The 22,898-nt window shown below is 40.6% G+C and overlaps 2 protein-coding genes across 2 annotated transcripts in view; both read right to left on the bottom strand.

Moving 5' to 3' along the window:
- Positions 1-118: 118 nt before the first annotated feature.
- LOC129367355 (multidrug and toxin extrusion protein 1-like) lies at positions 119-7,806 on the bottom strand. Its single transcript, XM_055041728.1, has 16 exons — positions 7,497-7,806; positions 6,729-6,830; positions 6,560-6,628; positions 6,314-6,462; positions 5,819-5,861; positions 5,612-5,656; positions 5,418-5,515; positions 5,165-5,262; positions 4,810-4,991; positions 4,421-4,529; positions 2,828-2,895; positions 2,260-2,352; positions 2,034-2,166; positions 942-1,036; positions 792-855; positions 119-688 (listed from the first exon to the last, which is right to left on the bottom strand). The coding sequence occupies exons 1-16, from the start codon at positions 7,656-7,658 to the stop codon at positions 462-464; spliced, it is 1,737 nt and encodes a 578-aa protein (XP_054897703.1). The 5' UTR covers positions 7,659-7,806; the 3' UTR covers positions 119-461.
- A 780-nt stretch (positions 7,807-8,586) lies between these two features.
- Positions 8,587-22,898, bottom strand: part of LOC129367352 (FERM and PDZ domain-containing protein 1) — a 32,199-nt gene continuing 17,887 nt past the window's right edge. Inside the window, exons 5-16 of the mRNA XM_055041724.1 lie at positions 22,413-22,515; positions 22,257-22,302; positions 20,987-21,091; positions 19,223-19,318; positions 18,893-19,018; positions 18,686-18,805; positions 18,011-18,147; positions 16,678-16,897; positions 16,347-16,529; positions 15,879-16,020; positions 14,037-15,296; positions 8,587-13,861 (exon numbers count right to left, since the gene is read on the bottom strand). Coding sequence (XP_054897699.1) covers positions 10,521-13,861; positions 14,037-15,296; positions 15,879-16,020; positions 16,347-16,529; positions 16,678-16,897; positions 18,011-18,147; positions 18,686-18,805; positions 18,893-19,018; positions 19,223-19,318; positions 20,987-21,091; positions 22,257-22,302; positions 22,413-22,515 — 5,879 coding nt within the window. The 3' untranslated portion in view covers positions 8,587-10,520. The remainder of the gene's footprint in view (positions 13,862-14,036; positions 15,297-15,878; positions 16,021-16,346; positions 16,530-16,677; positions 16,898-18,010; positions 18,148-18,685; positions 18,806-18,892; positions 19,019-19,222; positions 19,319-20,986; positions 21,092-22,256; positions 22,303-22,412; positions 22,516-22,898) is intronic.

The raw sequence follows: 22,898 nt of genomic DNA on the forward strand, positions 1-22,898 counted from the left end.
TCAGCCAATTTTTCAGTCTGCATGTACCGGGCAACTTTGACCGTCCCCAGTTTCAGTCTTTTTCACATCAGCCATCTGAATTTTGAATGAGGAAATGAATCACACAAGGAAAGACCAATTAAAATGTAAACATGAAATATTTATGTTTCTGCTTCTGAATGTTCTAGACATCATACTGACTCACATAAAGCTGGATACATGCGAACAAAAAACACAAATCGTTTTCGTTTCATCTGTCAAAGTGCTTCTTTGTCCAGATTAAACATATTGAGGTTTGCAATGTCATAAAATCTGAACTAGTACAACAAGATTCCATTATTGCGTAAGGCACTTCTCTTTTTGTCCCAGGCTTACTGTTTTAAAGTCCTACTTTGATCCTTAAGGATTTTTTTGGTAATAAAAACAAACAGAACAGAACCAGCTTTCTGCAAGCTCCACACCGTCGCCTGCTGTAAAAATCATCAAAACAGGGTGACAATCAAATTGCTGCTGATGACTCCAACCACAAGAATGACGATCATGATCAAAAGAGTCAGTCCACGTCGTAAGATCAGCTGTTTAACCGGCAGCACGTCTCCCACTGTGGAGATGGCGAACTCTCTCCGGCCGGGACTCTGGACGACACCCTCTTCCTTGTTGGTACCTCTGGTCGGAGTAAAGCCAACCTGGACCTGGCTCTGACTTGACTCTAAATGTTGAACAAGTAATTAAGCTTTTGAGAATCAAATCAGACATGTTTTTTTTTATTTATGAATGAATAATAATAGACAGTGATAATTGTCTGTTCCCACCTAATTGTTCCAGATTAAATGTTTCTTTTTCTTCCACGCACTGAACTCCTGCTCTCACTTGAGCCTGATCAGACAGAGGAAAAAATAATGAAATACATTAGCCAATAACATGTTTATCTTCAATAAAAATTCAGTAATTCAGTTTCTAACCTCTGCTGAAGCCTTTTTCCAGTCAAGTTTGCACAAAAACGTGATGAAGAAAATTGCCTGTAGTGAAACAGCAATTGTAAGTCCAGTCCACAGTCCTGTTGTAGTTAGGGAGAAAGTAGATTTTATGATGCACCAAGTAGATGAAAAGAGACAATGTACAGGTGCAAGAGAATAAAACAAATTATTGATGAAAAGTTTTAGTTCTGAAATTTATTTCAAAGAGCGAAACTGAAAACCTACAAGCACTGATAACACTGACAGGTTTATCCTGGTGTGAGGATGAGGGCTCAAAAAAAAAACTTAGTTCCTCAGGAAATTAGAAATGTGGTAAAGTCTGCTACCTTGACAGATGTTCAAGGAGACCATCTGTGCAAGGAGGGTAAGCTGCCAGGGGTCATAGCTAAAGAAGCAAGCTGTCCACAGAGTGCCATATTCCATAAACTATTATCAAACCGACTAGAAAGTAAAAGTTTTGACAAAGAGCAGAAAGGCCCAGAATCTTGTTGCTTGAGGTTCTGTAGAAAGCTTCCACATTCAGTCTGTGCTTTTTAATCATTTCCAAAGTAAATGTGGTTGTTTACCAGGAAATGTTAGAGCGCTTCATGCTTTCCTCTCCTGACTAACACTAAAGACACGCTGGTCTCATTTTCCACCAGAACTTGGCACCTGCTCCATACTCAAAAGAACTAAGACCTGCTTTAAAAACAACCGTGGTAGAATGAGACTCATTGGGAGTCGGAGGAAGAAAAGTCACCAGAGCCAATAATGTAGGTGAACTGAAAGCTGCAATCAGTCATTTAAGGAGCCCCAACCAATTATTACGTGCAAAAGCTGTACAGTTCATGGACATACTGTGAAGTTGTCTGACTTTATTTACAATGAAAATGACCTTTTCTTGGTTTTATCAACAATGTAATTTTCTGACAAGCTCAATTTTGGTTTTTCTTCAGCTCTAAGCCCAAACCATAATAACAAATCAGAGGAAATACATATTCCTCTGATTGTTATGAGTAGTTTTAGGGTTTGAATTCAACTTTATTAGATAAATAAACTTTCTTGCGCTAACGACTTTACATTTGTTGTTTATCTCACCAGTAATCCCCATGTTTGCAGCAAACATGAGGGTTGCGCCTATGGGAAACCCTACAAAGTAGAAGCTCACTATATTAAAAATGGTGCCAACCAGTTGTTTCCCAGCTCCTCTGAGAACTCCTGCGGCTACACCCTAAAAGTAACAAAAGCACATCTGATTACAACTTGTGTGCCGAAACCTGCTGTCTCAGACTTTGGTGTTTGATTGAATGAAAGTCGTTCTCACCGCAGTCGCATCACTGACATGCATGAAGCTGAATATGAGCATTACATCTGCAACCTTCTGAATTATGTCCCTAAAAAAGAACACAGGAATAGACTCCCTTAGATTGTAAATAATTACCAGCAGGAAACATTAAAAAGCACAGGAGATGATTCACTGTTTTAGTGAGGTAACAAGGTAAATGATTTCAGCTCGTCTTCAGTAGCTGGAACTGACTTTAGATGATTTTGGCGCTGATGGGCTAACATTTTACCACTAATACGCCAAACTTAGTTCATAATGTGGTATTACTAAGCTACCAACATGAAAAACAATTTAAACTAGTCTTTTTCTTTTCTTTTTCAACAATTTTTTATTCAGCATACACCAACTCTGTTACCAGAACTTTTAAACAAAACAGAAGCTCATTAAACAGTTACAGAGTCTGTGTATTTATTAATTTATGACTGTCTTCTGTCTGAATACAAAAAAAATCCTGTTGTGACACATGCAACAAGCTGCAATCAAAGGTCCTTAAATTGGCTGGGTTTTAGGAATCATTTACTGAGTTTGGGGTTTAAACTCTCTGAACTCTGAAAATGAATCCAGTGATGTTTCTGGTGATGCTGACGCAAACTCCAACAAAGCACGCAACAATGACTGTGCAAAACACGCAAAAAGCAATGTCAGTAACGGAGGTAGCTCTTCAGTTTCCACTTAAAAGCTGCGAAAGTAAATGTTTTTTTAAATGTTCCTTTAACAGTCTATCGTAGAAATACAAGACACAGAACTTTAACATTTCAATAAAAACATAACTGGGTTGATGAAATTGATCATAACATTGTATGTTATGAAATACTTTCAAATATTACAAGACCTGAAGAAAACACGCCAGATTTCTCCAAACGAGCCACGTTCCTATTGGCTCTTTGCACATACAGCGCTGACATCACATCCGCAGGCGCAAATGCGGCTCATTTTTTTCCCGCTTTGAGTGACCATGACCGCAAGGAAAGACAAAACCGTATTTCAAAAGCAATATAAGTAATACCATGAACACTGTTGTGTTCCACGGTACAGCGTCTTTCAAATATGACGGCCGTTTAAGTTTTCATGGATTTCCAAGCGATGCTGACTTAAAAAGACAATGGCTTATCAATATTCGTTGTGACAAATTTAAGCTAAATTTGCAGCCTGCACTTCCCTCCAGATCAGCTTCTTCAGCCTAAAACTGCTGGTGGGAGAAGAATGGTAAATAAAGGAGCCGTCCCTGTGTTATTTCAATGGAACAACTTCTGTGTTCAGCCTTAAAGAGCCGGTGTATAGGAACGAGTGAGCAGACCAGAGCCGGACAGCCGAGCAACTGATCCGCCTGTGCGATGCACTTCTGCAGATCACGATTATAGCCCTGTGGACTGGTCATGGCAATAAATGAAAAAGGGAAATCAAAAGAAGAAATAAAAGCCCTAACAAACCAGATCGAAGAAGTGAAAATCCAATCTACCTTTGGATTACAAAGGTTCGCAGGGATAGCTTGTACAATGCAACAAATCTTTTTCTTTTTAAAATTTGGGTGACTCACCCCAACTCTGGTTTCTTAATATGTAAAATAACAAAATAACGTAAGAAAATAACATGAATATTTAGATAGCCTATTTAAGTAAGACAATTGTATTAGTAAAATGCCTGAGAATATTTCCTATTAGCATAAGCTAAAGTTAAAGTTAGCTACGAAGTTTCATAACCACGAATGTTTGACGAAACTTGCATCTTAAAACCTTTTTCCAGTTTGCTTGATGGGGCTTTGGATCCCGTCTTACAAATGCGATTGACATCGTTAATTGTTAGCTTTGGCAAGCCCTGCAAACACCTACTGTAAAATGACATTTTTAATAGACCGGAAAAAAAAAACGAGCCGCTTTTCCCCAAACACGGAAGCTGACGTGCAAAGAGCCCATCGAGTCAGAATTCTGCAGGATCCAATGATTCTAGCTCAGATTTATTGAGCTGGAATCAGGGACAGAGAACCCGTTGTCAGAGCTTTTGGTTTTTAATCTTATGGCTTATGTATAGACCAAATATAGCAATGCTTAAAGACAAAGCAATTTTCTCCGTACTGCTCCAGTTTTCTGAATTAAACACCTAACATTATGAATGAGCACATATGCTGTGGAATGAGTCTTACATGCACAGATGATTGGGACTTTACACGACAGCTTGGCCTGCTCTATGTCTCCAGCACCAAGAGCGTTCCCGACCCGGACAGCAGCAGCAACAGAAAATCCAAGAGGGCTCTAGAAAAAAATCAACACAAAAGAGAACAAAATGTTATGTATATTTTTTAAGCGGAGATACTAATACCTGCCCTCTCACAACAGAAAAAGACTATTCTGTCTCCAGGATCTCAAGGACTGTTCAAATGTTGGACATTTAAGAGAACACAGAAATAATTAAGATTTTTTTTTAATGCAGTGTTAGCCTGGGGATCTAATAAAACACATTTCGGATCATTGATAGGCAGGTAGTGTTTTATGTGCAGTGAGCATCAGTGTGTGTGATCTATAGATACGTCACCATGTAAGCCACAATGCACAGCTGGTACGCAATAGACTGAGCCCCCAGTTCAACCTCGCTGATCACACCAGCCAGGAATCCTCCGACTTCAAAAATCCACCATGACAGGCAGATCATGAACATGCTAGGAATGGCCAGCTTTACGAAGAGACCCCACTCCTGCAGGCAGTCGAGTGACCAACCTGTGAGTCCACATATACAAAGGATTTGACCAGTGATGACAATAAACAAGGATAATAACACAGAAGGAGATTCTTACAAAAGTATAATGTATGTAATAAAAAAGCCAAAGTGCTAGAGTACAATCCAGAATGCAAACATGTATAGTTGACTTGGTTCTAAGACTTGAACTGACCTCCCCATGTGGCTTTGTGAAGACCCCTCCACCAGACGTAAACATGCAGGAACAAAGCCAGCACGTACTGAGAGATGGTGTTGGCTGCTGCAGATCCCCTTCATGTTAAACCCAGAGCAACCACACGAAGGACATAAACATAAGCATAAGATATGGTACAAATTGTTATTCAGAAATGTCTAGTGATGAAGCTGTCTGAAACCAAGTCGCAATAATTTTTGTTTATTTTAACTTTAGTGATATAGAAACTCACGCGACACCCAGCTCCAGATGATAGAGGAAGATATAGTTGATGAGAACATTGAGGACATTCCCAACTGCTCCAGTTACAACCTGAGGCCACATGATTCCCTGACATTTAAAGCACATGATTATATTTGTTTAATTCTAAAAGGCCTGGATATTTTTTTTACATTCCATGTCACAAATTTCCTCTGAGAGACACACCTGGTTTTGTAAGTACTTCCCTTCCAGCTGGTACATAAAAGCAGCCTGAAGATCATGACAAAAAAAGAAGGAAAACTTCAGGTTTATTGAATCAGTCAAGCTGTTTTTGTTCATCTATTTTTCCTTTTTTAATATTTGTAAAGTAGTTTTGATGGAATTTTCTACATTTCCTTTGGAAAGGTAATTTTAGTTACTCATCAAACTCACAGGAAGAGCGGGCATGAAGATCTTCACATACAGCTGGGACAGACTGCAAAATAAAAACTCACTGTTGACAAGAAGGACTATGAACTGAAGACATTTCCAACCCTTTTACTTTTTCACATGTCGTCAAACTACAAACTACAATTCACCCTACTTTGATTTTATGTCATAATCCAACTTTGCACTGTTTATTATATTGTTTTGTTTTTTAAATATCTAAAAAGTCTTTTTTAATTTTCCACTCAATTTAAATATGCATGATTAAATGTCTCTGAAAGTAAAGTGGAAGTAAAGCGAAATTCCTGGTCTGTGTGCAAAAACCTGGCCAATAAAGCCGACTCTGATAAATGACCAGCATCAGTTTAAATTTCTTATACACAAAAATCTAAATTGTATGACATGCATACAATTTACTCCATTGAACGTCCATAAAATTTCTAAATGTGAAAAGGTCTAAGGGAAATGAGATGCACTTGCTAAGGTGGATTTGAAAGAGACCTGGCAATCTCTGGACTCTGCTTGACCGCCAGCAGGAGGGGCTCGGTGTTGATGAGGACGGCCCAGCAGGGGAAACAGGCCAGCAGCAGAATCAGAACCCCCCTCTGGAGAATCACACCCACACGCTTCAGGTTACCGCTCCCATAGGTCTGCATGTAACAGAGCAAACAGATTTGATCCTCACCTGATGCAAATCTTTCACTGTTTGGCTGTTTGCTGAATTAACCGCAGACAAGGACTATCCACCTGAGATATGAGGGTATCGCAAGATGCAGACAAACCCGTGCCGACGGAAATACCAGTGACGTTCACCACCTGCATGGGAGAAAGCAAAAAAAAAAAAAGAGCTCAAGAATCAACTCAGCTCTAAAGAGGACAATCTGGGAATGCATCACGTTTGCCCAATTATGTTCACCGCAGCTGCCAGTGATACTGCTGCTAGCTCCGTCTTCCCCAGGTGACCGCAGAACGCCAGGCTGATGATGCTGATCAGGAAGACCATCATCTGGGAAATGACCTGCAAACACAGCATCACTTTCAGGAAAAATTAAACAAGGCTTTTGTTTCAAAGGCATTTTAGAACATTAGTTTAGAAGGCCCATAAACACAGAAAGTATTCTTTAGGATGTTTCATCACACCCAGATCTGTGGCAATAGATCTGCCTCTAAAGCTACAACATCCTTCAGAAGGTAGCATTTACAAAAAGAATCGATCAACTGTAAAATACAGGCTATTTTTTAAAATTTATTTTTAAAACATTATAAGTTAAAGACAAATGCAGTATTAAACCACACATATTTGCTTTCTGAAACCTCTGTGACCCCAGCTATGGTCTTTTTCAGTTTGCTTTGTCCACATAAATTAGCATCCATAAACTTATCAAATACTGTATTAATTAATTAATTTATTTTGTTGTTGTAATTTTTAGGTTTCACTTTTCAGAGCTTTTTTTTTATATGTTTATGGTAAATTCAACATAGACTAAACATTTTAGTTCTTAAAACAATATTGACTTTTTTTGTTGTTGTTTGAATTAATACTGCTATTTTAATTGCATTAATAATAATACATAAATAAATAAAAAACAGGATTTTTAAATATTTTTTTTATTGTGCAACCCTTCCTGTTTCCGGTCGAGTCACAGACAGTGGACCAGCTTCCTCTCAGTGTGGGAGCGCTTACCACAGGTCCCGCCAGTTTAAGGAGCCGCAGCAGCTCGTGTCTCGTGTCCGCCTGGACGCCACGCGGTCCGCAGCCTTCAGCCTCGCTCTCAACAAAGGAAGCGTCAGTCGGTCGTCTGCCAGCCGGCTCTTCGACAGTGTTGGTTTCCTCTGAACAGTCCATGTCCAGATATGTCGCGCCTTTATACACAAGGACTCCAGAAACGGTCTCCGCTCGTTGCGACTGAAATCATCCGGAGCTTTTTGACGAAGCGCAGACAGTAGATCTCCTCGCGCTCCCAAAAGGATATGATGTTTATGACGACACTGCTGCCAAAGGGAAACGGACTGACCTTTGGCACAGTAGCTATTTAGTACAACGCAACTATTTTATATGCAGAACAACATTTGCTTTCCTTAAAAAAAAAAAAAAAAATCACTATGTGGCACCTGTGCAACTGCTCCTTTAAGTACGCTGACGTCACCAAATCACAAGGACAGTACACTTGATACATCATGAATCAAATTACGTGCAAAAACCAAAAAGAAAACAAACATCTGTTTTAGGAACTTCATTATCGAATGAAACACATTCAGATTAAAGAGATTAATGTTTGAAAACCTGTTAATTATTAAATAAAATTTCATGCATCATCCAAATTTCATCAGACCAAAAAAAAAAAAAAACTGCTGAAAGAAAATTATGTTTACTACCTGCTTTTATTTTCAAAAGTAAGAATAAATCTCTCAGCCTCAACATCAAAACCCATATTCTAATTTGATCTGATTTTTTCATGTTTTGGACATTTGCATTTCTGAGAAGATCAACTTTACTTCCAGTTAAAAAGAGCTGTGAATATTCCCTGGGTTAAATTTTCAGGGTGGTGTTAACATGCTTCTTTTTGGGGTGTGATAAGTTAGAAGCCGTAAATTCATGAGCTCTACCTTATGTTTTTACATTAATAGAGAAATCATACTGCCTTTTACTTTGTGGATGTTAATTTAATAATTGCTAAGTAATGCAAACTCTCCTCGTCAAAACAAAACATTAAAAAACACAAAACTGCCTTGTGTGCTGACCCCAAAACCATTAAAGAGCTCATTCAAAAATGCAATTTCATAAAATAATTTTTAATAGTGGAAGTTGAGCATTACAAAGCAAGAAGCAGAGATCACAATTCAGTCATTCACAGATTAAATCCCTGATTAAACACTGTATTGTATATGAGCATGCTTTGTGAGGACAGATGAACTCCTTTAAGCTTCACTTTGTGGCCATAATAAAAAGAGAGTTGGTTCTATTTCTGAGGCAAAGTAGAAATCAAGTTCAGTAAAATATATTATTCTGCAACCAAATGCAACAGTACATGTCAGTAAGTAAAGCCTTGGTTGTTTTTATAATAAACAGAAACACTGACTGCCATAACTGGTCTTCCCAGCACCGAAGTGGTAGAAGTACTCCTGATTAATATTTCTCCAGTGCACATGCAAGTCTCGTGTAATTCAAGGCGTTCAATTTTAAGAAACATTCCAAGTGAAAATGCTTATCAAGGTTAATAAACTTTAAGTAAGACGGTGTAGTACAAGGTTTTGTGCTAGATGTAATTGGAATTTGATGAATTCTGATGACTGGATCTCAAAATAGACTGGACTGGTGAGAAGATTTCAGTGAACTGCCCACAAAACATACGAAAAGCTGAGAGAAGCTCAATCAGTCAATGATCATCCCTGTAACCTGGGGTTATGCTCAGATAGGATATCTGTGGCCAGATTCTGCTGTGACTGGACTCTTGCTCGTTGCTGTCAACCGCAGTAAGAAAGCACTTGGTGTAAAGGACAGGTAAGTACGAACAGGTGTTTCTGACTGTGTGCCGAGCTCAAACACAGTTGTGCAGGTTTTCATTGTCTTGAAAACGAGGTATGCAACTCATGACTCTTAAAATCCACACAACTATAAATAAAAAAAAAAAAAAAAAAATATATATATATATATATTATTGACAATATTTGGAGAAACGTGTTTGAAAGTTAGTGTCTGTACCAAGAAAAATAAATGCATAGGAAGGTTAAGTCTCAACTACAGGTGCAAAAAGAGGAAGTTGGATAAACAAAGACAAAAGCTGTTCATTGTATTTAACTTTTCATAAATAATACCAAAGGTTCGTGCAAATTTGCACCGAACTGAATGCAGCTCATTCAAACTGATCATGTAATGCACATACGCCGGCATTCCTCTGCTATGTATAAAAACAGCAAACAACTTCCGGTTCGATTCCTCGAATCGCATAACTTTAGGTTTTGTAAACAGTAACATTCAAAAAAGATCCTCCCAGATGGACGGGGTTATGTAAATATGCAGCACCTTGCAAAAGTATTTGCTCTTCTTTAACTTTGTCCACACTTTTTATAACTCCAAACTTAAAATATGTTTTAACTTTAAGTGATACATTATCACAAAGTAAAGCTATGCATCGTCTTTTGTGTTGGTCACAGAAAATCTAAAGGGACAAAAAAAAAAAAGAAGTTTGCAATCGGGTGTGGCAAAGATGTAAAAAGAAAAAAAACTTTTGCAAGGCACTGCATGCAAGAATAAGTAAACCACAGATCTCAAGATCACCAAGTTATACTAATGTAGAGCGCTGAGTAAACTAAAGGCCTGCGAACGAGTAAATCAAAACCATTTACTGTGTGTGATGGGACTTACACACAGTGTTTCTCCTGCTGACAATGCAGTTTGTAAACATTGCTTCTGCCACTGGCATTCTACGCTTCCTCAGACACACAGCAGCAACCCTTTCAATAAATAAGTAAATAAATAATACACTTGCTAGATCAAGAATACATTCAAGTATATCAGCTCCTAAATAAATCCACCGTTTGTGGACAGCAAAACTTGTGCAGCATAAACAACGTCATCACATGCACCTCTACACATGATCACTGTTAACTGCATCAAACTTTGCTCTGTCGTGTTGATTGTTCCAGCTGATAAAAGTCTAGAGCAGCTCTTGGGCTGGACAACGACACCAAATCTGAGGTTGTTCTCTCACAGTGCGGTGAGGGTACGAAACAGCTGGGTGAGGCAGAAGACGGAGGCGGTAAGTGCTGTGCACTGTTTGGCCAGCAGCTTGGTGCTCAGGTCTTGACAGCTGCGTTTGCTGCTTGCCCGCTCCGCCGCCAAGCAGAAGTCCCTGAATGAGCGGGCAACATCTGCCAGGCCTGCGACTGCCTCTGCGTTTCTCCGATCGCACCTTTCACAACCAGAGAACCAGAGGCAGATGGTGGCCAGATCCACCAAGGTTCGGAAACTGTCAGCCAAAAACCGGAGCATTTCCTCTGGGTTCTGGCCAGTCCCTGCTACCTTCTGGCAACTAGACATGAGCCGCCGAGCTTCTAACTGGAGAACCCGTCTGTTCTCTGTGAAGTGTGCCGGGCACGTGTCCCTCGCGTGCCGACCTCCAAGCCCTGCCACAGAACGATCAGAGCCACCGCTGCCTTCCAAAATTGATAAAAGCTTATCAACATCTCTGCGAAGAAGTTGGAAGCCTTTAGGAGGTTCTGGGTAGTGCTGCTGACCCAGACGAGTGAGAGTGTCCTTGTGGGTTTCAGACAAGTAGGATTCCGAGGTGTCTGAGTGGGGTGAGAGAAGAGGGCTGAGCTCAGAGGTGGAAGAGGAGGAGAAAAGGATGGTTTGAGGAAAAGATGGGGAGAGGGTGGAGGAGGCAGAGATAAAGGAGGGAACAGGAGGAGATGTAATCAGATGAAGACCTGCTCTGGGAGTTTGAGAAATGCCACTGTTTTGAGAACGGCAGGAGAACTCATAGACTGTAAGCTCATCATCAAAGCTATCTTCTCCACCGAAGCAGTTTGTATATGATGCTGGACAGCCACAGGCATCCAGGGGCACCTGGACCCCCTCTGCTACCGACTCACACCCAGATGCAAGTATAGAACTGCAACCAAACTCCGATTTCAGGGACGTAGTGGCAACCAGGTCAGCTGGAGTACTTGTCTGAGACAAATCCTCACAGATGGTGAACACTCTGCAACCAGCAGAAGACACTTTTGAAGGGTCTGGAGTCTGTTCCAAGGGACTACAAAGACCCATCAAAGGTCTGTCACTGCTTGTCCTTGCTTTTTGAGATTGACCATGAAAAGCAAGTTGTGGTCCATTCAGATTGTGAGTGGTCACCACTATTGGAGACTGACTGCTCCCTTTGTAACCTGGGATGTCTTCCTGTAGACTGTTGACTTTTATGTTTAGTTCTGGGGCATCTGTAACAGGTCCAGGAGTGTTGGTGTTAAGCACAGAAGTATTTCTTTGGAATAGGCTTGTTATGGATGCAGGAGGCTCTGTTATGGGTCCTGGTGTGTTGTCGTTGGGTCTGGAACAAAGAGTTTGATGATGCTGTTTGGGCTCAGTCTGTACAGGCAGCTGACAACTAACTTCTTCTTTCTCAGATGTCAGAGGAGATCTCTTTGCTGTTTCTACAAAAAACTCCCCATCCAATTCAGACCCAGTCAGCGTTGCATCAGAATCATCTGATTCGACTGACTCAGGTGCTCTGCCTGTCTCTAAGTCAAGGGTTTGTGTGACGTCGGGAACATTGTCGGTGGTACATGTATCGTCACTACTTGCTTCCCCAGCTGGACTCGGCGCAGAACTCCCAACCCCTGCTTGAGTAAGACTTTCTTGGGAGCGTGATAGATAAAGGGGCAAGTTTTGAATCTTTCCTCTTAGCGTTGATGCAGATAAGCGGCCCATGATGCTCGGTGAACAAGTCTGTAAGATAAAATGAGATGGGGGCGGAAGCTCTTTGGAGAGATCATTCAGTGTGGCAGTTTTTGCCATCACAATGCCAGGACTCTCTGCAGGTCCACTACTCATCAAGCTGGAGTCACTTTTTGGTTTTGGTGTAACTGTGTTTTTCAGTGCAGTTCCTGAGTTAAGAGAGGATATGATGCTTGTTGCAGCTCCCAGTTTTGCCCTAATTGACCTTAAAGTGAGAATGTGATCAGCATTGACAGAATGGTCCCTATTTTGGAGTTCAAGGTCTAAACTGATGTGTGTTTCATCTGTAGTTCCCTTGGTTAAGTAATCACCAAGGCAGCTGTTTGCACTTGCAGTCCTGTCTTTCGGTTTCTTACCTGAAGTGTAACTAAGGGAATTACTAGCATCTACATCATCATCATCGTCAAAAACGTTGTCTGAATTAGAGCTTTCTGTAGATTCATGAATGAGTTCTTTATCATTAACACTTATTAAAGCCTGTTTTATAAATTTAGCAGAGCCACTGTAGTTATTACTCTGTTGTTTGGGAGCTACCGCAATAGGATTAATTGTTGGTATGTTTTTGGAGATTTCTGCCTCTTTCATCAAAAGCTCTGGTTCTGGTTTAAGTGCAGGAGGTGTTTGAGGGGGAAGCGGTGATGGTGGAGGAGGAGGTGGTGAAGTCAGTGAAAGGAAATTCTTATCAACATGTTTGTTTATATGTGCAGTGACCAACCTTTCATTCACTTCTGTAAAACTATTAGGCATTATGATTGCACCCTCTGGTATTTCTGCACCCACAAGGGGTCTCTTTAAACTGGATGATAAGTCAAAACCATTCTCTTTCTTTTCTTCTTTTCCGTGCTCCTCGATTGTATCGGGCAAAAATGTATGACTAGAAAGTAGTCCATTTCCTGTCAAACCCACTGGATTTTCCTTCTCCGCTTCTTCTGTTTTCTCACCAATCTCTTCCCGATCTTCCCCTTCCTCCTTTCCGTCACCTCTCCGATCTGCGCTCTCTTTTCCATCTGGATCAACCCGGCAGCGGACGACGGTGATAGTAGGAGGAACCACCTTTACCAAATCTGTCACTGATTTGGATTCCATTGCATCTGGTTCCATCTCCATTTCCTGCTTCCTGGTTCTGGAGGCGGGGTTTAGATTCCTGTTCTTTTCAGACACAGAGAGAAAGCCTGGGTCATGTGAGCAAAGCTTTGACAGGATGGGCTTGGACTCGAGCTGAGCTGGCTCTCCTTCAGAATGAGTGAGAGAGGAGATGGTGGGGCTGGGATTTTGGGTTTGCCCCGAGGGTTCTGGATCTAAAGTTAGTATTGGGTTATCATTTGGACCTGTCAGAATGTTTGTAAGAAACCTGTAAGAGTTTAAATTGGACTCTGACTCAACATCAATTTCTGGATACGTAACTCTGGAAGTGTAATTTGTTTCCATGAAGGAGCGTCGCTTTTTGGACTTCTTCCGGAGGAGAAATGTTGACTCTTTGCTTTCTCTTTCCTCTTGGTCTTCCTGTCTGTCCATTTCTGTGTCCATTACAGAGACTCTTATATCACTAAGGCTGAGAATGCTCAGGTTGTCCAGCTTCATTTCTGTTTGACTGCCTGCAAGAAATAAAAAAAGTACAAAGGTGATAAAAAACATTTTCATTTGTGATTAAATGTGTGCAAGAAAATCTTGCTTTGCAACTTATTACTCAATCCATTTGTGTACTAAATTCTACAGCCAGCAGATGGCAGCAAGGACATGTCAATAGATTTTTGACCAAAGATAAATCACCTCTTCGGACAGCACCTGCTGTGGGATCTTCAGGTGAGGTGAAGCGATCTCTTGCATCAAAGAACTCCTCGTCTGAGCTGCTGTCCCCGAATCCAGGGGGCGGCTGGAGGATGGGAATCAGCTCAGATCCATTAGCCTTCGCTTCATCCTTATGGATGTTAGGATCCTGAGGACCTGGAAGACTGCGAGCGCTGTCAGGGGTGATGTTGGAGCATAGGTTGTAGTAGCAGCGAGCATCGCTCTGGTCAAAATTAAAAACAAAGTCTTTGTGGGATGACGGGGATGATAGAGAAGCGGCGAGAGGATGCTCGCCAACACTTCCACCTTCATCTGCGTTTCTCAGTGTCACACTTATATTGCTCTGTAACTTTCCCTTCCGCCTCAGCTCGTCATCTTCGACGTCATCATCCTCGCTAGCCTCAGGAGGGCTCGGCAGGAGATCTGCGAGACGGGAGAGCTCAGCGAAACACAGCGAGCTGTCTGCTGAGCAGAGTTCCCCTGAACGTTTTTGACCTTTGGGGCTCTGGGATGGGGTGGACGCAAGTTTGGGATCGGCTCCATCCCCAGATCTCCTGCAGTCTCCTCTGTCTCCTGATTCTCCGGCGCAGCTGACAACTGTGAGGTGAATGAGGGGATGCGAGTGTAGTGGTGGAGGAGCGAGGAGGTGAGGCTGAACATGTCTGTCAGAGTGGAGGTGAAGCTGAAAAGGGGAGTGGACACAGACATGAGCTTGTGAGAGAGCTTGAGTCTGGACAGAAGAGGAGGTACATGAAATTAAATCGTCTTCCTCCAGAGCATCAAGAGAGTCACTTGAGGGACTGGTGAGGACGCGAGAATCGGTATGACATGAGTCTGATGCTTCTGATACAGATGGCTGCTCTTCCTCTACAGTTCCAGGGCTTATTTTACGACCCCCTGAATCGTTGGCAGTTATTTGAATCTGTATTTTTGCACCAGGCCTCTTTCTGCTCAATGTGTCCTCATTCTTTCCCTCTTTACCGTCTCCTAATGAAGCTGACTCTCTTGGAGTATCAAGATATTTTTCTTGTTTTGGTTTTTTATTCTCCACAGGTGCATCTCTCTTGTCTCTGCAGTCTTTGCTTCTCATCCGGTCCCTGTCCTTCCTCTTTCTTCCTTCAGAGTCTGACAGGGATCTAACACGAGGGCGGGGTTTGTCATCTTGAGACGCCACGCCGTACAGCGGCTCCATATCCAAGCCTGAAGAATCCTCTGAGTCACTTGCACGTCTTGACACATAACCTGTAAACCCATATGAAAGCAGTAGTCAGTCACAACATGTGACAAGTTTTGTTTCTGACATTCGATGCTACAACAGAGCAGAATTACAATCACCAACATTATTGTAATCACCAACAAAAAAAACGTGGATATTGTGAGGTGGAAATAAAAAGATACACTATTTTCATTTTCTACCCAACTACAAATTTGAAAAGTTGATCACCTTTACTATTATGCACCTCAATAACTACAAAATCAAAATCTCCAGCAGAAGTCTTACAATGAGTGAACACAGTAACTATTTATAATTTAATCACAGTATGAACATATTGATTCCATTCCTTGTTTTCCACATCAGAAACATAAACTTCTCTGTTGAATTAGTACATTAAAACCCAACAAACAGACTGAAGTCTGTAGTTGATTGGTTTTATAATCAGCAGCAGTACCTTTCTAAAACGTCAGAAGAAATTTAAATGTTTAAATGTCAGATACGGTCAGATTGCCTAACTTGTAAAAACGTGAACTTTAAATGTGGATCTTGAGGAAAACACAGAAGGGTTTAAAAATGAAATCTTGTTAAATTGTTTTTTGCTTTTGTACCTTCCTCAGCAGAAACTCTGTGTTTCTTGTCATCTATCCAGGGGAAAACGTTGAGGTTAGGGTCAATAAACACACGGCAGTAGCCTGCTATGAGGCAAGACATATCTTTTGCTGCACCAGCCTCCAATAATAATGTGATGGGCTATGAGAAAGAAAATCAAAACATGGATTAGATTTAAAAAAGCTCCTCTTTCTCACTGGATGAGCTGACATTATCAATCTTCTACTTATAAACTTAAATTGTAAGTTTGAGCTACTGATGTCACTGTCACTACTTTCTTTATGAGAAGCCATTATTTAATGCATTAAAGTGAATACATTCAATTAAATCTTAGTGTTTATGTTCTTTTTTTCAGTCTCAATTACAAAGACAGAAAAAGCTACATGCCTGAAGACAACTGGATAAAAATGCCCTTTAATCATGCACATCATGAACAAGTTGGTGTGTTCAGTCCTCCAGGGACTTGCCTTGATGTCCTGCAGGTAAATCTTGACGAGGCTGACTTTGTCCGATTCCGGTAGCAGCTCGACGCGAGTGATGCTGTTGAACTCTGTAAGGGTCGTCATGATACTCAGCTTGTGGTTGACCACCTGACTCACCCCGAAACGCGCGCCAACCAGCAGGCTCACCATTGACTCCCTGTCTTGAAGCTAGAAGCCCGGTGGAGATCAGAAAGAGAAAAGAAAACAGCACAGCTAAGAACATTTTATTTGAAAAATAAAAACAACAAACTAATTAAAAAAATCTTACTAGTCTATTTTACTTTCTTCCTTTTTTATTTAGATGGAAAAAGCCTACCATCAATGTGGCACCAAAGGACTTTCCCCCAAAGGACTTGAGATCACTCAGCTCCTCTAGATAGTTGAGTCGTGCTTGATCTACTGACAGGCTCTTTTGTTTGGGATCATGCTGGGACTGGGTTTTCTTCATGTGAAAGCCGATCGCCTTCCTCAGATCTTTTTCTCGCATGTTCCTCAGTAACGTGGACGACACAAAATTTTCTATGCCCCAAGTCTTCCTGGAGCAAACACAGAAAAAAACAACTTCACATCTGCTTTCATTAGAAAGCAACTGTATGATACAAACATCCAGTATCTCTATCAATGACGTGAACAGATTTTCAAAAGTGTTATTGTCCCCTAGAACACAACCTGTAATGTTTTCCCTAATAAAATCCACTATAACCAAAGGCTAACTCAATTAATATATTTGGAAAAATTTATCAACAGACAATTATGCATCCAAAGTAATTTTTAAACAAAGATGCAACACACTCTTTTTGCAGTTGGCCACAATCCAACCAGGGCGCTGCAAACGTGGAAGAAAGCAATCTTGCCAGATGACACCAAAACTGAACTTTTTGATCTGTGCGCAAAAAACTGTGCTCTGCATTACCATCAATACATTTTGTGGTGGCAGCATCATGCTATGTGGAAGCTTCTAATAAAGAGAGGTAGAAACTCACACTTTCTATGTTGGTTTAACATAATAAAAATATTTAATTTGTTGTTGTAAAAATCAAAAGATATAAATTTGTGTACTGGGCATTGGATTACAGCTTTCAGCTTAAACTGAAAATAAACTTAAATCAAAGTGTAATCAATAGTGCTTCAGTACTCCAGGAATAAAATAAGACCTGAGATTGTTTGCAAGACCAAAATATGATCCTGATTCTCTGTCAGGAACTGACATCTCTCATTCAAACCAGTCTGACTTCGGATTCTTCTTCCACATTTTGCCATATAATGAAACAAAATACCAAACACTGTCAGAGCACGGAGCACCTCCTTTCTGCATTCCTCACCTTTCATTCTTACACTTTTCAATCAATTTTATTCTTCTGCCGATGTCAGAACATCCTCCTGCGCTAAAACCTGAATGACGGTTCCGAGCAGATGAAAGCATCTGCTAAATGAGCGAATGTTTTCTGATACCCTTAAAAAGCTGTAAGATTAGTTTTTATTGGGATCATTGATTTTCGTCTGCTAGGCAGCTTTGCGTCTTATAAACATAAATACACAAAACTGCAGAAACTTGTTTGCATATCTACTGAAGAGGAAATATCCTAAATAGCTTAAGGTTGCATCATATTTATCATAAAATGTGTCTTTGACTCTGATGCATGGCTTACGTGATCATCTTCAGGTTGGCTTTGGGGGACAGTCCGCAGCTCACCAGCCTCTCCTGAATGTGCAGCGCAGCAAGTCTCAAGGCGGTATTACACCGCATTTCAACGGCGTAGCGTTCCTGCAGCACATCGTTCACCCCCTTAAAGACGGAACGACACAATTGATGAAAATCTGATTTGGCAAATTAACTTGAAATTTTTTTTAAAGGAATATTATTGTATGGTTTTGCAGCAGCTTTTCAATTTTATGTATCTCATCATAAAAACAGTACAATAGTGTAGGTTGTATTTTCTTCTGATGAAGTTGAGCTTTTATTCCACATTAGATTGAAATTTGTCAGCTAAGTTAATCATAGCACTTCAGAAAATATCACACATCCTCACTAATTCAATAAGTCCTTCAGCAATCTTTCTCCAGAAAGAAGGAGTTACTATTTTACTAATCTTATGGACATAACTGAATTGGTAGAATTTATGTTTGCATCTGAAATGAGTTCCATGATTTTATCAGAATTAACATATTAGTTTAGTTATGTTTAGTTCAGTTTTTCTTTACATTTTACATAGGTATATGAATAGTAATCGCTTCCAAAAAATATAGACTTTAACAAAAAACACACACACACATGCACACACACACATATATTCAAGCATCATTTATTTCCCTAGGAGCTGCACCTGAAGGTAAAGATACTCGAAGGCATTGGGATCCTCCTGCAACAGCGTCTTGAAATCTTTGGGCATGAAACAAACACGGAACAAACACCTGTAGTTATGGACTTCCTTCTTCTGGACCACCTGAGCACATGCATGCATACATCATATCAGACATATATTTGCACAAGCAGATGAAAGCATAAAAGGTTTCCCAAGGTGTGTTAATACCTGATGTATCCTCTCCTCTTCATGTAGCAGCAGCAGCTTGCTGCTGTTGTGCTGCTGTTCGAGCACCAAGGAAAAGTGTTCAATTCGGTTCAGTGAAAGTTTTTCCTTTAGTGTCATCACAATATCCTACAGTGGAGAAACAAAAGGGCCATCTTGAGAGAGAAATAATGTTTACTTAGATGTTGTTTTGACATGTTTTTCTTTGAAGCTGCAGATTATTTTCACAAAAATCCCTCTGTGCACCAGTCGCACATGTGGACTGTACAATGAATCACAGTCGTAACCATCTCGTGTCAGGCTTTAAGATTGTAGATAGTCATGTCAAAATACCTTGGCGGTTGTGCTGGTCTCAAACTTGAAAGCCTTTGTCTGCCCGTTCTCCAGATACACCTTCAAAACATTGGGCAGGAAGAGTAGCGAGTTCCCCTGTGAACAAACAAGAACATCAGAGATCAGCGAAAGCGTTTGACAAAAAAGGTTGAGCAGGGTCAGGACATGCTAGCATGAAGATGTATAAAGTAACACATCTTGAATCTTTTTACAGCATTACAATTATAAACCTTAATGCATTTTATGATGTTTCTGCTGTTTGTGACAGATCAACACAAATTGATGCATAAAGTGCATCAATTTATGCATGAGGTCTTTGTGGCATGCATGAGGTCTGGACTTAAAGCATAATATTGCCAGTTACATATTTCATATAAGACCTGCTCATTTTGGGTGATATGCAGTGATAGTTGTTTTGCCACAGCTCTGTGCTTTGCATAAAGTTCAGTTTTTCACTTCATAGAGCTCATATTTGCAAAGACTTCTAAATGCCTTGTGTCAAACTGCAAGCCAGGCCTCCTTACTAATCTTTTAGTTTCAAATGTTTTCACACCCTCTGACAGGTTTTCCTCAAGTACTGTCCTGAACTTCCCAACAATCAGCTTCCCTGTTGTGATTAAATGAAAGGAATCCCACAGCGTAACTGTACCACCACTATAATTCAACATAGACATTGTGTTTTCAAAGATGAAACAGGAAATAATGAAGAAACAAGGTATGAATACTTCCATAGCAAAATGTTGCAAGGCAAGATAGAACTGTTGAAGTTTTTGTGACGTGTTTATGATTTAGTTTAAATTTGGAAAGATTCTTAATCTGCATCATTAAAAACAAAACGTTGTTTACATGTCATGGTGTAATAAAACAGAACATTTGCTCTTTGGCTTTTCTTGCAAAGAATTGCTGTGCATTACACTGGCCTGTTTCTGTCTGCCCTGCTTGTTCTCTGCAGTGAGTCATCCCTGTTCTCCTATGATTTTGGAAAGTGTTTTTCCTCCACTGACAATGTGATGCTATGAAACATTGATGCAGGCATGTTTTAAGTTCAAACGTAGAGCAGTCGAGTTTAGATCCCTCCCATCTCCAGCCTCTTCTGCTCTGCTTTCTCTCTTGCTTCGTCTCCCCTGAATGTCCCTCTACTTTTTCCCTTTCAATCTAAACATGTCCTGTAATCGCAGAAATTAGGACTGAAGAGTGCTTTAGGTATCGATCCACATTTCCTCTGACTGTACTAATGGACACTCCAATTTCTGCCATTTTCCTTCTGCAGCTGCTTTTAAATCCACAACAAAGATGTGGACCAGCAAGAATAGAGGAAATAGAGAAAAAAAAACTGCATACATAAAATTATACTGACAGATATAAATCAGCATCAAAAGCTATTTGTATAGTAAAATCTGAAAATGATCTCTTTGCTTGGTACTGTTGAAGTTGGTCTCATTTAAAAAGCAGATGAAAATCTTGAAGTGTTTATGAAACTGTGTGTGGATCCCCTGTGTCTGCATTGCAAGTCTGTTTGGGATCAAGGGAGTTTCATGTTTACAGTGACAACAACTCACACAAACAAACTGTATGTCCAAAAATAAAGACTCCTGAGATGAATCAAGCTGATTGGAAGACAACACCTCTGTAACTCTAAAAATGAACAAAAGTCTAACCGATTACTATTTTTATCTTTTGACTGTCTTCCCCTGTATCTGGTACAAATCACACATGAAAAGATTAATCCCCCTCATTTTTATGTCTGAGGTAACTAAAACCTACCTCAGACTGTCCATTGACCTCCACCTCCTCTGCAAAGTGGACTTTGACAGGGTTGGACCTGAGCTTGGCCCTCTTTTCAGGCGTGATGAACGACGACTTTGGGCCCTGGGATGAAAACACATTCATAAAACTTGATCTACAGAGATTCCTTAAATCTCAGTAATGATTTCTTGAAAGGAGAAGTGAGATACGAATCACTTGATAAAGTGTTTCCGTCAGCAAAAACTCCTCATGAGACTCTCTGAGCAGCAGCCATTCATTCACCATTATCCAATCAAATCAATCTCAATGCAAACACACACCTCAGTTTCACAGACGCAGAGTGAGATGCACGTTCAGGCAGCAAACAAATGAGCTGCGAAGAGCTTCGTCCTTTTCAAGGTAGATCTCGTTGTGGGGAAATTCCTGTGGGTTTAGCCTACCGTCATATCCAACACTGATAAAGTGCTGTGTGCTGGGTGAGTGGATTGTACACCTCAAGCTCAGATGCAGAAAGAGCCTGATTAATGTTTCTGCTGACTGCAGCATTTCAGAATCCCATGTGGATAGAGACACTGAATTGCACAGGCTGTACTAGAAACACACTATGCTGGTTAATTTACTCAGAAGTGCAACAAGACACAAATCTCTCCTGGATATTGATCCTCGGCTCTATTTTAAATCCTGTTTGGGGAGGTAAATATTGAAGACAAAAATTGTTCAGGAATCCAAGAGCTTTCAACGGCTTAGACATGAATAAAATCAATTAAAAATGATAAACAAGTGGAGAAACAGACCATGTTAAACAACACAGTTACAGTTAACTAAGGCAGCTCCATGGTGTCATTTTTATACAACATTTTGCATCAGTGTCGATAAAATAAGAACTATTGTCTGCAAAGAATGAAGGAAGGAAGGACGGAAGGAAGCAGTATAAAACCTTTCTATGAAACTGTCAGGATGATAGCACCTGCAAACACAAGAAAATGTTTTACAGGGAGTTCCACTGAACTGTGCAGTAAGAGTGTTTTATTCTCCTGCAAAGATTTTTGTGTCCATTAATATTTTATACCCAAACACTAGGAAATGAGGGCAAGCTGCATTTTTTTCCGTCAGTGTAACATTTAGGGCTGCTCTTTCTGCATGGCGATCGCATGTTCTCCTAGTGCATTCGTGGATTCTCTCCAGGTCCTCCACCTTTCTCCCAAAGTACAAAAAACATGACTGGTAGGTTAATTGGTCCAACCAGTCCAACTCAGCCCCCACATTCAGTGGTCACCAGCAGACTCACATGCATGATTCGGAGGACAGTCATGGTCAGCGTGTCTTGACACTCCCTAAAAAACACAAAAGGTCTGGTTGTTATGGTCACACCTGTCACAAACAGACTAAATACACTGAAAGCAACAACATTCAGATATGTCAGCCTGTGTTTGCATGTGCAGACCTGATTATTTCAGCAGCTTGCTCTGGGGTCAGGTCATCGACAGCCACGTTATTGATTTTCACAAGCTGGTCGCCAGGGACGAGCCGGCCATCTGCAGGACCACCTGGACACACAAAACGTCCTTGTGTCGTCATTCCTGAGGGGCCTCCAATTGGTCTGAGCTCAAACGGCTCATGAGTGCTGATGACAGGCAGCAGCTTGTGTTCTAGTCATTTCCTTTCATCTGACTCCAATGCAATATTTTCCACCCTGCTCTCTAAAGAGCTCGCTGTCCCACAACATGAATATTAGCAGTCAATTAATTGTTCTTTAGTGTTTTACAGTCGCCGACAGAAATCTCCCATCTCCCAATTTTAATACCTGAGATGATTTTTGGATGTTTGTTGTAATTTATCAGCTAATTTAGTCTGCACAAAGTTTCAACTTACAATAAAGACAAGGAGAAATCGGAACGGTAAGTGAATATTATTGCTTCTAATCTCGCTC

This window comes from Poeciliopsis prolifica, unplaced genomic scaffold (genome assembly GCF_027474105.1).
Source record: "Poeciliopsis prolifica strain line A6 unplaced genomic scaffold, Auburn_PproV2 SCAFFOLD016, whole genome shotgun sequence".
NCBI classification, from domain to species: domain Eukaryota; kingdom Metazoa; phylum Chordata; class Actinopteri; order Cyprinodontiformes; family Poeciliidae; genus Poeciliopsis; species Poeciliopsis prolifica.